The 14,516-nt window shown below is 55.0% G+C and overlaps 1 protein-coding gene across 5 annotated transcripts in view; it reads left to right on the forward strand.

Moving 5' to 3' along the window:
- Positions 1-742: 742 nt before the first annotated feature.
- PTPRE (protein tyrosine phosphatase receptor type E) overlaps positions 743-14,516 on the forward strand; it is a 149,200-nt gene continuing 135,426 nt past the window's right edge. For all 5 annotated transcript variants that reach the window (XM_072972110.1, XM_072972111.1, XM_072972113.1 and 2 more), the window contains exon 1: positions 743-1,009. In XM_072972110.1, coding sequence (XP_072828211.1) covers positions 954-1,009 — 56 coding nt within the window. In that variant the 5' untranslated portion in view covers positions 743-953. The remainder of the gene's footprint in view (positions 1,010-14,516) is intronic.

The following is a 14,516-nucleotide window of genomic DNA, read 5'->3' on the forward strand; positions in this document are numbered from 1 at the left end:
GAGGGCAGGGGCCTTGGACCAACCTGCCGGGCACAGCACAAAGGTTCAGAACCAAGATGAGGCAACATGTATCCTTTCCGCCCATCCTTATGGAATTTCCTCTACTCTGAAACCTCCCTAAATAGCTTGCAGGAGGTCACCTGGAAAGAAGTTCCCGAGATCAGCTGGTCCAGACCGCTCCTAGCTGTGGCTCTTCCTCCTCCGTGTGCGCGTCCGCCCGTGTGTGTTTAACGTGCCTAGTGCTGTCTTAATGACAGGCAAGCCCTTTTCAACATCCACCAGGTGGGAGGCTTTATCCCCTCTTTGCACAGGAAGACACCAGCTCAGACTTCACAGTTAGCCCTACTTCCCCGAACCAGAAGCAGTACAGGGCGCCCTCCGCTCTGCTGGACCGACTGCATGACCCAGAGCTTGTCCCCAGCCAGGTCACTTCCTGGTGTCCAGGGCCAAGGCTGGGAAGGAAGGGCCTCTTCCGCTTGTAAAAGTGGCTGTCACACCTGGGAACCCTGCATAACGCCTGGGTCCGGGCAGCGGGGGCCCGACCAGGGTCTCCCCGGTGGGGTCACGAGCCTGGGTTAGTGGACGTCCAGCGTGGCCGGGTCTTGCGCTGCCTCGGGGTCATCCTTGCGGGGCGGGGCCGCGGCTCCAAGCGGGGCGGGCGCCGGGTGCGCTCCCCGCGCCGGACACCAGGCGTCGCCCCGGCTCCTCGCTGCGCCGGGGCCCCCGCCCCCGCCGCCGATCCCCGGCCGAGCGCGGAGGCGGCGGCGGGACCCGGTCCGACAAATTTCCTGCTCGGCGGCGGGCGCGGGCGGCGCGGGTGCGGCGGCAGCAGGCGGCACAGGCGGCGCAGGCGGCGCCGGGACCCCGCGGCCTCCGCGCGTCCCCACGACCCTCCTGTGCGCCCGGCGGGGACGGCGGGGCGCCCCGGAGGGCGGCGGGCGGGCGCCCAGGAGATGCGGAGCCGCCGCGGCGGCGGCGGGATCGGCGCGACAGGACTGTCCCCTCCGAGGTGAGAGCGCGTGGGGTGCGGGCGGGGAGCCGCGCGCCCCTCCGGGTGGCCGTGTCCCCGGGGCGGCCGGAGCAGGCCGGGGACGCCGCCTCCGCCGAGGGAGGGAGGGGCCGCGCTGGGGTGCCGGGTCCCCGAGCTGGTCCCTGCCGGCCGGCGGCGTGCCCGGTGCCAGCGCCTGGGGACCTTGCGACCCAGGCCATCGGGCCCCCGGGCCCGCAGCCCAACTTGGCGACCACATCGGCAGCTCTCGCGCTCCCTCCTGGTAAATGGACCAGCAGAGTGTGTGTGTGTGTCTGCGGGTGGCGACAGTACTAGGGGGACAGCGACAGGGAGGACGTGTGTAAAAGCAGGCGAGATGGAGAGAGGGTGCCAACGGGTGTGTTGGGGGCTACCGCTTTCAGGGGCGCAGACAGGAGCCTTTTAACAAAGTGACTCTGAATTGCACCAACTCCGGGAGGGGCATGGACTTCTGTCCATGTGCCCCTTGCCTTTCCAGGGGAGGGGAGCCCAGTAGGATGCCTCTAGGGGGTTCAGAGATGAGGCAGGGACACCCAGGAGGTGAGCAGGTCCCCGCTGGCCCAGGCCGGACCTCGGTGTCAGTGGAGTGACAGTCAGAGCTCCTGGCCCAGAGGTCAGCACAACGCCACGCCTGCCAGCTCCCTGGGACCATCTGGGAAAGGCCAGACAGCCCTCAGGATGGAGACAGAGCCAGGCCCTGAGTGATTTGTTGGACTTGACCTAAATTCTTTCCTGGCATGGCAGACCCTCCTGGAAAGGTTAGACAATTATTCTTGCAGAATTATGATCTTGATCTGTGCTGGACTGACTATCAGTTTCCACCCAGGAAACTCAAGGAAAGAGGAATGTGGCCCTGTGTGTGTTTGTATCGAGAATGAAAGTGGTTACATTGGATGAAAACCAGCAAAGGATGGTCACGTGTTTGGAAGTCCCTGTGTCCGTGTCCACTCAACCACTGACCCCAGGTGCCCCTTGACCTGGGGTACCTGGAGGTCTTTGTGTCTCAAAAGTCAGTGAAATTCTGCGTCTGCCAAATAAAGACCCAGGCCCGTTTAAACTGTGTGTGGCGGGAGTGAGGGGTCGTGGCTTTTCAAAACCAGAGCACTAAGCCAAAGAGGGGCATGAGCCAAGGCTGGCTCCAGACTGCCGCGGCCACTCAGCCATCGCGGTGTTGCGCAGAGCTCTGTGTGCGAATCGGGTTGGGGTCTGGGCTTTCGGAGCACAGGCTCCAGGCCTTCCGGGAGCAAAAGGCCAGACGGTGACATGGAGCGGGCCCTGCGCAGCACCTAGCCCTTCCCAGGTGTGGCTCTGCCTCTGACTGTGACCTCAGGGGCTGAGGTCTTTGCTCACTGATGTAAGTGATGCCTGTGAACCAGCCGCTGCACCCTCACCGCGCCCCCCCCCAAAAAAGGCCCCAGACTTTCCATGTGTCAACAAGAGCTGACTGAGAGCTAGATTTGTCCCTGCAGATGGCCAGGTTTTGGATGAATCCAGATGGTTTTAGATGTAAAACCATCCCTCAGTTCCCCCAGCCAAATGAGTTGTGGGAAGTGGATGAGGAAGTTAACTGTCCCTGTGATGCTTTCTGGGACCCCTGTGGAGGCACGGAGTGAGTCTGAAGCATTGTGGTCAGGACCACAAGCCCTGAGCAGGAGGGGCCACTTCTCTGTGAAGGGACAGCCGGCCTGGAGATGTCCTAGGTTGGTGCCTCCAAGGAAGCCTGAAGAAGCTTCTTGGAGCTCCATGTTCTCATGTGTGACCCCCTCCCGTCCAGGGATGCGTGTGTGCAAATTGTCAACTCCTGAGAGGGGTAGCAGTGGCTGTGGGGTGGGGTTGGAGCTCAGTCAGAGGGGGACTGCCGGAGGTAGACGTGTGAGGCGTTGACAGCCGTTGACAGTTGGTTTGTACTGAAACTGAAATGTGACTCCTTTAAACTATGCCCCCATTGGTCCACTTCTGCTGCTGCCGCCGTCCCAGCCCAAGCTACTCGCTTCTATCAAAACTCCCTTCTTCCAGGTCAGAGGCATGTCCCAGCCCCATCCAGTCCTCGGCGGTTCCCAGGCTTAGACGCCCACTGGACCTTTCTCCTGAGATGTCAAATGCCCCCAGCTCAACATGTCTCAGATCAAACTTGTGACCTCTGCCCACCCAGCCCAACACTCTCCTAACATTTTATCCGTCTGCTCGCACCGGCCTTCACCCTGCTGTGGAAAGATTTTCTGGATTGTTATTTCCCTGAGGATGATGTTGTGTCCTCGGCGCCCAGCCGGGTACCTGGCAGTTGGCTCTGATGACTGTCATTGGATGATGAACAAGTGACAAATCGGGACATTTTAGGAGCACGTCTGCTTATATATATAGTTTGTGTCTTTTTAGCAGATGTCCATTGTGCTTGATTGGCAGCCACACATTTTTTTTTTTAACGTTGATTGAAAACTGGATCCTGGGAAGGTAAGAGAGGTCTGTCTAGGCATCATATTGCCAGTTCTTCTGGAGATGCTGAACTTTCTTGCTAAAATGATTGTCTGCCCCAGACCAGAGCAACCCCAGATGACCTCCCAAGGAGGCAGGTTTGGGAGCAGTGAGGGGACACCATGGAAGCTGCCCTCCCTTCCTTTACCTGACAGGTTGTTTTCATTTATGATGTTTGAGTTACACTTACAAAAATTCTGCTGTCAAAAGAGAAACAAATATATCCATTAGGATAAAGACTGGCCTTCTTAATATTTGATTATCCTTGGGAAAAAAAAAACTTTGTATTCCAAGACCATCTTCCATCCTTCTCTTGGTGTGCTATCTCTTAGCGATCTGGTGGCTTTGTCCTTCCTGAAGGCACCCCCAAGTTGTCCAGATCCTCGGAAGAGCAGCCTGCTCAGCCCCCTGCCCTGAATCTCCCTCCCCTTTATCTCCATCTTAGGGACTCCTACTTGTATCTCAAGGCCCATTTCAAATGCCTCAGTCTCCACAAAGCCTTCCTAACCCCTGCAGCTGAGAGAAAGCTCTCTTCCTTTCCGGAGAGCGGTGTTTGTGCCTGTCCTAGAGCACCTGTCAGACTCTGTTTTGATTTCTTGTTGACCTGTTTATCTCCTCTACCAGCTCCTTTGTGCTTTCAGGTAGAAGGTGTGTCTCTGAGAGCCTGGACTCTGGGTTCAGGTAATGGATTCAAATCCTGGCTCTGGTGTGACCTTGGCTAAGTCATTAAAAGTTCACACGCCTCAGTGTTCTCTCCTCGAGAATGGGACTGATAACCTCTCCTTCACAGGCTGCTGTGAGAGTGACAGATGGTGCATGCATAGGGTGAGGTGCGGGGCTGGCACTCAGCGAATTGTGGTTTTTAGGTCCCTGCACCACATGAGGCTATCTGCTGCATGTGCTCAGAAGCAGTGAAGTTTCAATGAGTAAATGAACTAGAGTCAGACTCCATATTAATAGATACCTTGTGTGTGTTATCCAAAGTGCTAGATCAAGTCAGTATGATGGGACAGGCTAGGTAACTTGATTTTTTTTTTGCATGATTATTCAAATGATTATGGAAATCTTGCGTGGTTAAATGTTTTAATCTCATGATGTTACCTGTGCTCCATGGGCAGACCCATTCTTTAACACACACGGTTGACCCTTCATGTTACAGTGGTGTGGGAGGCGGAAATGCAGTTTTTTATGCACATTAACCTGGGCTCATGGGCTGGGTTACACCAGGCCACGTGCACAAGTGAGCCAAACCTGGCGCCAAGGAGTCATGTGGTCTACAACCAAGGTGGACCAGGGGCAAGAGAATGGTCTCCATGGACCGCCTCCCGACACCCTCAAAAGAGAGACTTGTGGCAACAGGCCATCTCTGAGCCCCTCTGGCCCCCAGCGTGCTGACTAGTTTCACCCTGTCCACCCTGGTCCAGGCAGTGCTGCTGACCCCACGCCCGGCTGAACCCACAGCTGGAGTTACCACCTGTCCCTGGCTCATCACCTGGGCTGGAGTTCTCTCTGTGCTGGGTACCAGATCTACCCAGACTGAGATTACGCTCAGGGGGACCTTCAGCATGCTGTTCATTTTACAGATCGACTCAACACATACTGCAAGGATTTTGTTTTTTCAGAGTTAACATCTCACTGTTTTGTCAGAGTGCTGGACAGCACTCTAGATGGTTGGCTTTTGGATCAGCCGCGCCAGAGGGAAAGGGTTTTCTCTGAACTCCGCTAATCCTCCAACAGACGCAGGTGTACAGTCAGGGCGAAGCTCCTGCCAGATTCAGGCCGGGAGATCCCGGGTTTGGGGATTACCGAGCCGGCTTCCTCTTCTCTCTGTCTGCTGTTCCCCAAACCTCGTCCCCCAGGGCCCGCCCCATCCAGGTGTTCTACTTGGGGAGTTTTGATGTGGTTCACGGCCTCTTTGAACTCTCACAGCTCCCGGCGCAGAGCCAGAAATGCGGGCCTCACATCTTTCTTTCAACTCCGCCAACACTTCAAAGGAATTGTCTAAGCTTATGCACTAATAATGTTAACAATATCTTTCAGGAAAACTGACATATCTTTTTATATTGATTCCCAATGAAATGAGAACCAGGTAAACATTTTTTTAAATGTGTATTTTAAAATAGGTTCTAAATACCATCAAGAACGCCCAGTTAATATAGCCAGTGAACGTGTATTGGATGAGATAGCCAAAAAGGTGACGTTTTCTTTCTTCCTGAAACAAATGTAAACTCCACTGGGGGCACAGAAGAGTTTGGAGGAGAAAATGATCCTGGGTTATGTGGTACAAACCTGCTGAGCTTCGGGCAGGTGTTTTGCCTTTAGTGTTTTTTGGGTGAGGAATGAAGCCTTGACAGGAAAGCTCGTCCCGACCCCAACCTAGGTTCTGGTGACAATAAATATGATCTGGCAGAAAGGCTGGTGCTGGGATGAATGCTCAGCGTTGAGCCGTGCTCCCCAGGCAGGTGCGTGGCTGCATCATCCTCTCCAGGGACGGAGGGACGCTCGTCAGGTACCTGGAGCTCATCGGGCATCCACTCTTCCAAGTGAACCAGAGGGACAGAGGGAGGGTGGAAGGGCCAGCCCTGAGTGCGAGCGGTCCAGGGCGGTGGCGGAGGGCGCGTGCAGAGGGCGCTCCCTGCAGGAGTTTTACTCTGTCTGAAAACCAGTAGGGAATCACAGTCCCCAGCTTCCCTTTTCCCTGGGAGGCACCCAGCCCCGGGCTCAGAGCACAGACTTGGGAGCAGAGAGCTGGGGTCAAGTTGGGGCTCTTGACACTGAGGATGGACAAGTGACTTCCCTCTCCCAGTGTATTCCTCCTCTTCCTAATGGGGACAATGACACTTTCCCAATTGGGTTGTCCTATACATGAATTAGGGTCACGTGTGAGAGCCCAGCCTCGTGCTGGCTCGACAGTCACTGGTACCACTGTCGCGTCCAGGAGTCCAGGGGTGTCGAGTCTGCACTAAAAGGCTTGAGATGATCTGAGCTCTGATTCCTCCTCCGACACACTTGCTTTGTCCTCAAGGCAAGTTGCTTAATTTCTACTCTATACACACAAGCATCATTTTTCGTTATTAATGTCCTTAAGCCCATTTGGTCATTTCCAGTTGAACATTAGTCACTGATTTTTGTACTCGGGAGCAAATTAATTCCATTTTCTTCTCAGCGCAAGAGTTCTGAGTGTCCCGTTGTGCAGCTGGTTGGTCACGATGTGTTATCCTGAGTGACCTTTGCACTAAGCCTTTTCATTTTGCCTCTTACCCCAAAAGGACTTGGCGTTTTCAGGAGGTCGGCTTGCAGATCAGTTGGCTTCCAGCAGACTTGGCTCCGACTCCTTCGCCAGCAGGCCTGAGCGCCCTGGGGCTGGGCTGGGCTGGGCTGGGCTGGGCTGGGTGTGCTGGCTGGAGCAGACCCCGGCGGGGGTGGCTCTTGCCCCGGCAGGTTGCCGGTGATCCTGTGGGATCTCCGGCCTCCCTTTCTTCTCTGGTTCAAAAGGCTGGCGTCAAAGGGCGACCCCCACTTACATGACTTGCTGTCACAGCCCTGGGGCCTTCCCCACCCGCCTCACCAGTCTGTCTGGACTCTTGTCACGGGGTAAAGCTTTTCATTCGTTGTTTGAAAAAGGGCTGAGAAGAGGCTTTGAGGACACCAGGGGTCAGTTTTTCTCACATCACAGCTTTTCCCAGGGCCGGCCTGCTCTTAGCCGTTCTGTACTAATTTAATTCACTTGTTACAAAACAGAGGGACGGAGACGGAGACAGACTCTCAGGTGCTGAGCTTCTGTCTTCCAGGGGCTGTCATCCGCGGAGGCCTCCACGTCTCCTTTTAACCCAGACGGGAGACTTGGATCCTCGGTTCCCAGAGGCGGGAGCTGAGGACCAGGGCAGAGCCTGAGACCGTTTCGGAGGGCAGAGGGGTGGCCCATTGCTTACCGCGGGGCGTAGCGCTAACATTTAGGCCCCGACACTGACTCTCTGAAGCAGAGTTCTCTCCCAGTTACAGAGGGCTAGGGCTGGGGAATCAGCATGAATTAACAGAAAGCCAGAATATTTGAATTCTTTCATTTTACGTTCAGGGATTTGCAGTAACTCAATCTGGCCTAGCAAAATGTTGCCTTGGGGCGCCGGCTTTAATGACTAGAAAACACATAAATGCTCTTAGAAAATGCATAAATGCTTTTCCAAAGAGATTAAAATATTTCAGCTTCTTAAACACGTAAAAATAAACGCGTCTCATGTGCACTATGACGTTTGTTAATCAGAAGAAACTTTCCTTTGCAGTCAAATTATTTCGAGTCGTCTCAAAACCTGCATGGTTACTGCAAGTAAAAGTGTTCCTAGTTCCTTGTAATTAACTCTTTTCTTCAGTATGTGGCTCTACTGGCTCCAAAAGTTCCTAGTTTTATGAACAGCTGAACGTTTAAAGCCTGGACATGAAAATCCTTTGAGACAGTTTCCCATCCTTCGTGCTGAAGCATGGCTGACTCAGGAGGCACACCCCCCGGGCCCTGGCGGGCACGGCTTTATTAAGTGCATCAGTAATTCAATAAATTACTTTTCACCAGTGTTGCCAACATCAGCTAAAGTTCACTCATCTATTGGAGATGCTATCAGTCTGCTCATTCAAATTCCTTTGAGCTAAGTCCTGATTTCGGCCCAACATTATTATAAACATGCAAGAGCCAGAAATTTAATAATTTTGCACGGAACTGTGCCTAGCTAGGCCTGTCCTTAGCTAGCCAACAATATTCCTTCAAAGAGTGTTTCTTGGTTTTCATCAACGGTATTATTTGAAAGAGTCTGTCAGGTCAGGTAGAAGGGACAAATGGGGAAGGTAAGCATGTATTGAGTATCTACTGTATACTCATACTGTACTTAACACTGGTATTGTGAAAAAGTCACCCTGCCTGTCCTGTGGGTGCCCCACACCCAGAGGAGGACACAATGTGTCGTTTCCAGGGCATGTGTAACGTGGAGGTGGGACAGAACTGCCTAGGTGGGCTTGTGAAGGGGGTGCCTGGAAGGGCTTCACCAGAGCAAGCTTGGTTTTCAAGCATGTTTCCTTGGTAGCCAATGGGGCTAGAACATTCCAGACAAAAGGACTTCCAGGTGCTTGCCCAGTGGTAAAAAAAACAGCATGACCTATCTGGGGAGCAGCAGATGTCAGAGTGGGCTCTGGCTGGGACCAGAGCGGTGGAGAAGGCTGGGGTTCCCCCGACACTTGTAAGAGTCTGGATCCTGTCCGATGGACCGGTGGTTCTTAACTTGTGTGAGAGCACGTCCTCTTTTGATTCTAAGGAAGACCATGGATCCATTCTGTAGAAAAATGCATGTGTGTACGGTTGCTTTTTTTTGTTTGTTTTTTAGTTTTTTAGACTTTCAGGAGAGTCTTGCCTGACCAAGCCCCCGAGGCTTCTGCTAGGGAGACAGCATGCATCTGGACCAGATGCAGGATTAAGGGACGATGTTGAGCCCGGGTCGTGGGCTCAGTTTGTGGTGCCTTTGGGGGAGCCAAGGAATTTGGTGAACAGAGGCAGTTGGTTCTACTAAGGACAGTCTGTCCAGCAGGCATGAGGACAGTGTTTCGTCTTGAAAACAGTAGTGACGCTGTTCGTGCAGCACTGGGCGAACTGTGCCTCCTTCTTTTTATTAAAAATGTGGTTGCAGTGCACACTGCACACTGGGGATTGGACGACATTCCTAATAAAATAATATGGAGTGGAAAATTTAATGGTGGCTGTTGTCATCAGAGAAGCCTGCTCCTAGGGTTGTGGCGGGAGCTGGCTCACAAAGGTCCACGTGGTCCCCGTTGACCTCTGACTGGTGCAAACCGAGAGTCACCCCTCTCTCCCTCTGGCACCCATGACTCTCGTCCTGCAGACCTCAGTCTGGCTTGGAGCACCACATTCTGCATTTCCTTTTCATTTATTTATTTCAGTTTTGTTGTTGCTGAAGCCTCGTTGATGCGCAGTGTGGTGCTGGTTTCCGGTGTGCGGCACAGCGATTCAGTCACACGTTTGTATGTGTGTTAGTTTTCGTGTTCTTTCTCATGACGGGCTATTACAAGGCTCTGAGTGCAGCTCCCTGTGCTGTATAGCAGGACCTTGTTGTTTCTCTTTTCAGTGGAGAAAATCCGCATGGAAACAATGACAGCTATTGAACGAGGGGAACTCAGCGGCTGGGGCAGAGGTGAAAACGACCATGGCGCGTATGCAAACCAGGTCCAGGGATGCTTCATGCAGTTGGCCCCGGCTGGCCAGCATCCCGGTCGGTGACCCTCGGCAGAAAGGGAGGAAAGATGCTCGCTTAGAGCAAGAGGGAGGAAGGCGGGCTGCCCCCGAGGAAGAACTTCTGACCGTGGCTGAGTGTCTTTGCCGATTCTCCAGTGAGAACCTTCCCTTGAGATTTCAGGGGACCCACCTGACTGGGAATTGTAAGTTCTGTCTTCCATTCTGGGAGAGGAGAGTTTTCCTGAGTGCTCTCTGGGCTGTAAAACACCCTCAGAAGTCCGGAGGTCAGAAACGATGGTGATGCCTCCGATTGCATCACCGTAAAAACTCACTTTCTCCCTTCATTTTACAAGTCCAGCCGGGTCCAGCTACCTTTCTGTGCAGAACAGCGCCCAGGATGGACATAAGATGTGGTTCAATCCAGCCGTATTTTTGTGGTCAGGAAACTGAATTCATTGTACACTGAAGAGTCACCCCTTTCCTCAAATAAGAAAGGAAGCACTTTTACTAATTTCTGGTTAGTGTCTCAGTAGCCTTCCTCGTTTGTTTTTAGGTAACTGGAAATACGCTTTCTGCATGAGGCTTTCAGTTTGCCGAAAACCAAAGCCAGTTCTGCTGTTTTGCTTTGGATGCTCCTGGGATGTTTGGGGGGAAATGTGATCTCCCTGTTTAGAGTCTGAGCATGTCACCTGCTCTAGGTGAGCAGCCTGCGACTCGCCCAGGGTCACGTGTCCTGTCCAGGGACCACGTCCTAGCCTGGAATCAGCATCCTTTTTCTGTTCACTGTCCTGGTGGGCTGACCCCTTCATCTTCCCTCCCGTGTTTGACACCTGGTTTATGTTTTGGGGCCTCGGGAAATGGAGGCCCCTCGTCTGCCTCCCTCCCACGAAAGCCCACCTTACCCGTCCATTTGGATCGCAGTACCTTCTAGCTTTGAGCGGGGCCTGAAGGTGAGAAGTTGTGACTTCACTGCTGTGCCTCCATCTCTTGTCTGCTTGGCCTGAGTCTTGCCGGCCTGTCCCCCGGCCGTGTGTGGTTTCTGCTGGGCTGGTGGTGTGTAGGTGGTATTTTAGGAAGCTATCGAATGTGTGTTTCTTGTGCACAGCGTGCTTTTGTTTAGCAAATGATTTATTATTTGTTGTATTAGAACGCACATCCTGAATGGATGGGCAGTGCTGGGCAGAAATCAGTGACGTCAGTCCTGGTGATTTTACTTAGTGGTGGCGTTTTTGTTGTCTTGCTTTGTTTCGGTATGGCGGTGACTTGTAAGAGTTTTACAGAGACTGCGTCCTCTTCAGTGGCTGTCGTCTTGGAGATTGGAGCAGCCAGGCTCCGTGTGCTGCGTCCGTTTTCAGGCCCGGAAGGCAGGGAACATGGCCAGGCTTCCCAGGGTGACTTCTGAGCAATGGCCTGACTGATGCTGGGTGGGAAATGCGTGGCCGTGTGGGTGTGATGGGCTCAGTGGATGGCCGGGATGTGCTTTGGACATGTGGAGTGATTGGTGTCTGGTAACATGGGGCTCCACCCCGTCACCAGTGATACAGGACGTTGGGTAGGGTAGGCCCCAACAGGAGGGGTCTTTGGGCCCCCCAGAACCTGTGGGGGGGTCTGTCTCCTGGGACGAGCCCCTCACTGCTTCCACGTGGAGTCTGGTGGAGGGTCCACTGTGCCCCCCCCACCACCAGGGTACACATCCCCAGGGACCTGGTGGGTTTGCAGCTGCCTTGTGGCCACCACAGTCCTCTGGTCAACGGGGCTAGTAAGTGGGGGTCCTGGTGGCGGGGTGGGGGGACAACTCCTGTTACTGACTGAGCCAAGGGCTCCCGGGGCTCCATCTATGGGAGGGTCTGCTAGACGGTCTGTCCCTGAGTCCAGAGCTACCCTCTTCTTCCACCTCCTTGCTGGCCTTGGCAGGTTGTCTCAGTGCAGAGGAAGCTGTGATGTGCCCCCCTGCAGATTGGGAGAGGCAGGGTGCCGTGTTGTCAGGGATCTCAGGGGTGTCAGAGGTGGAAACGTGATTCTTCACAAGAGGCCTCGCTGACATACGAAACTGAAGGCTCGGGAAGAGCAGGACCCAGTGGTTCCACGTTGCCATCAAGGCCCCACCTTCCTTCCTCCTTCACCCCGACAGGCTCCTCCCCACAGGGTCTCCAGCAGCCCCTCGTCCTGTCCTCCCTGCAGGAGACAGCCTTTCCCAACAGGGGCCACCGTGGACTCAGGAGGGAGTCTCCGTGGCTCTGATGAGCCGGGCCTTGGCCACATCCCCAGGGCTTGACTGTGGCTGGACTTGCGCTGTTCTGATTGTCCAGGCTTGGGCCCCGTGTCCTGCCAGGGGTCTGGGGATGGAGCAGCTCCCTCCAAACCACTGTGTCGGGTCGAGGGGGAAGGGCGGAGGTCACGGGGCCTTCAGGACAAGGGAAGAGTCTGGTCCCTCAGGCAGCAGAATGAGAGGACCCTTGGGCCTGTCGGGGAAAGGTCTTGGCATCTGGGGAGGGACTTGGCTCCATCTTGGGGCTGGGGGAGGCGAACGAACGAGACTTCTGAGGAAGGGAAGTGCTGACGGGGAGGTCTGATGAGGGGGACTGGGGACCAGGAGAGGCTCTCAGTCACACCCCCAGGGGGCCATGCATCAGAGTCCCAGGGCCATCGCAGGGCGCCCTGCATGCAGTGAGGTTGGGAGCCGCGTTTTCCACAAAGCTCCCCAGGAAGCCCAGCCTGTGGCCGGGGTGGAAACGTCAGGGGCTTTTTGCAGGGGCCCAGGAATGAGGTCGGGACTTGCCACGGTAGGGGAGGGCGGAGGGTGCCCCAGGAGGAGCGGCCGGCAAGGTGGCTGCCCTGGCAGGCGGAGAAGAGGCACCGATGCCTCACAGGGCCGACAGCGGGATGGAGGTGTACCTGGTACCCTTGGCTCTCAGGACGGAGTTGGAACCATCGCAGGGACCAGTCCTGAGTGCCTTCCCTGGGGAGACGTGGATCCTCGATGAACCTGCTTTGTGCTCCGCCCCCCATTCACCTTGCTCCGGCCCCTCCTGTGCTCACGGAATCTGTTGGATAGACTAATCCATGACGAGGTGTTAGGGACTCACGCAGGGCCAGTTTCAAGGGTTTAAAAGACGACGGCTGGGGAACGAGGAGGCTAAACCAAATGAACGGTGGAGGATGGGATTGCTGGCAGCATGAAGGTGATCATGGAGGGTCCCCGCGGCAGCCTTTAAGCCCCGGGGACTCACAGTCATTTACATACGTCAGTTACTTATGTCTATTCACTCATCTGTGCAAAACATGGGAATGGGAGACCTACTGTGTGCTGGGGTTCCACGGATCCTGCCCTTGCCTCCTTTACCTGGGGCCTGGGCTCCTGCATCTTTCTGTCTGTCTGGCCAGAGGCGGGCAGTGCCGAGCCCAGCCTTGCTCTGGAGACCGTGTGCAGTGAAGGGGCCGCCCTAAGGTCCTCACGTCATCCATTTGGGACAGAGAGGGCTCCTCATGCTGGAGACTGTGCCCACTTCTCTGCAAATCTGGAACAGCGTGTGTTCATCAGGGGCCCTGTTTCCACTTGGGTGTTTGTGGCTGAGTGTCTGCCCCTCCCAGAACTACAGCCGCTAAAGGCGATGAAGCCAAGATGGGGGCAGTTTTGCCAGCCTCTCTTTTAGAAGTCCATCTATCTTGTAGTGAATACCTATTCCTGTGACTCTGTCTCTAACCTTAACATCCGAAGGAGGTTGGACCGTAAGGCCAAGGGCAGCGGGCACACGGTCACCCAGCAGCTGTGGCCCAGCTGTCCTCTCCCAGGGCCCCCCACCCCGTCTTCCCCCTCTGCTCTCTGTTTCCCTGATCTCAGCTTCACCACTAGGGCTTCTTTGCCCAGAACCCCAGGTCCCGCTGAGCTCACCCTCCTGCAGTGGGGACACTTGGTGGCAGTGGCCATGTTAGTGGCTGTGCCCCCTCGCGTCCTGGCAGCTTCGCCCACTGCGCGCCTGCCCCGGCCAGAGGCCTGGAGAGCTGCCACTTCACCATCAGAGTAGCTGGCATGCCATTCTTTCGAAATGAGTAATAGCAAAGCTGGTCCAAGAAATGCCTGTGTTTCCTCCCTGCTGTTGCCCAGTCTCCAAAGAATAAAAAGATCCGATTGCCTCATCACGTGAGGAGGCGGGAGGCAGCCTTCCTGGACCTGGGGCTGCCTCAGGGGCTGGCGGAGAGACCTTGACTCAGGCCCAGGGAGCCGCAGGACCCAGGGCTGCAGGTCTGGGAGAACCGAATGATAGAATGATTTGCCCAACAGCTCCTGATCAGAAATCATTTTGAATTAGTTTCAAGGTCTCCATGGAGAGTTTCTACTTTGGGAAAAATTCTATCAAGATACCCTAGTGTTGGCGTCACCATCTGTCTTTAATGTGGTGTCCAAACCACAGGGACTTAACTTCTGGGTAGCTCTGGCGGAATCTGGATGAGTCTGGGAATGGAGCTGACCTTCCTGTGGGGCTCCGCTCCCTGCCGCTCGTATCCCGCTGCCTGGTTTCCGGCTGGTGGGAGTTCAGCGCCTTGACGGAGCAGCACGGATCCGCACGAAATCTGCACGAACGCCGCGCTGTCTGGTCCGGCTCGAGGGGGCCGATTTCCCTGCCGAAGGCTTAAGCTGGAAAATCTCCGTGACGAGTACAAGGAGCATTTGCGTGGAGGCTTAAATACTGTGTCAAGATGCATAAAAAATAAAATCCGCCACGGTGTGAGGCGGACCGTGTCTCTGAGAAACTGGGTGTCTGAGCAAACTAAAGGATCACTCGGGAA

Source organism: Vicugna pacos, chromosome 11 (genome assembly GCF_048564905.1).
Source record: "Vicugna pacos chromosome 11, VicPac4, whole genome shotgun sequence".
In the NCBI taxonomy this organism is placed as follows: domain Eukaryota; kingdom Metazoa; phylum Chordata; class Mammalia; order Artiodactyla; family Camelidae; genus Vicugna; species Vicugna pacos.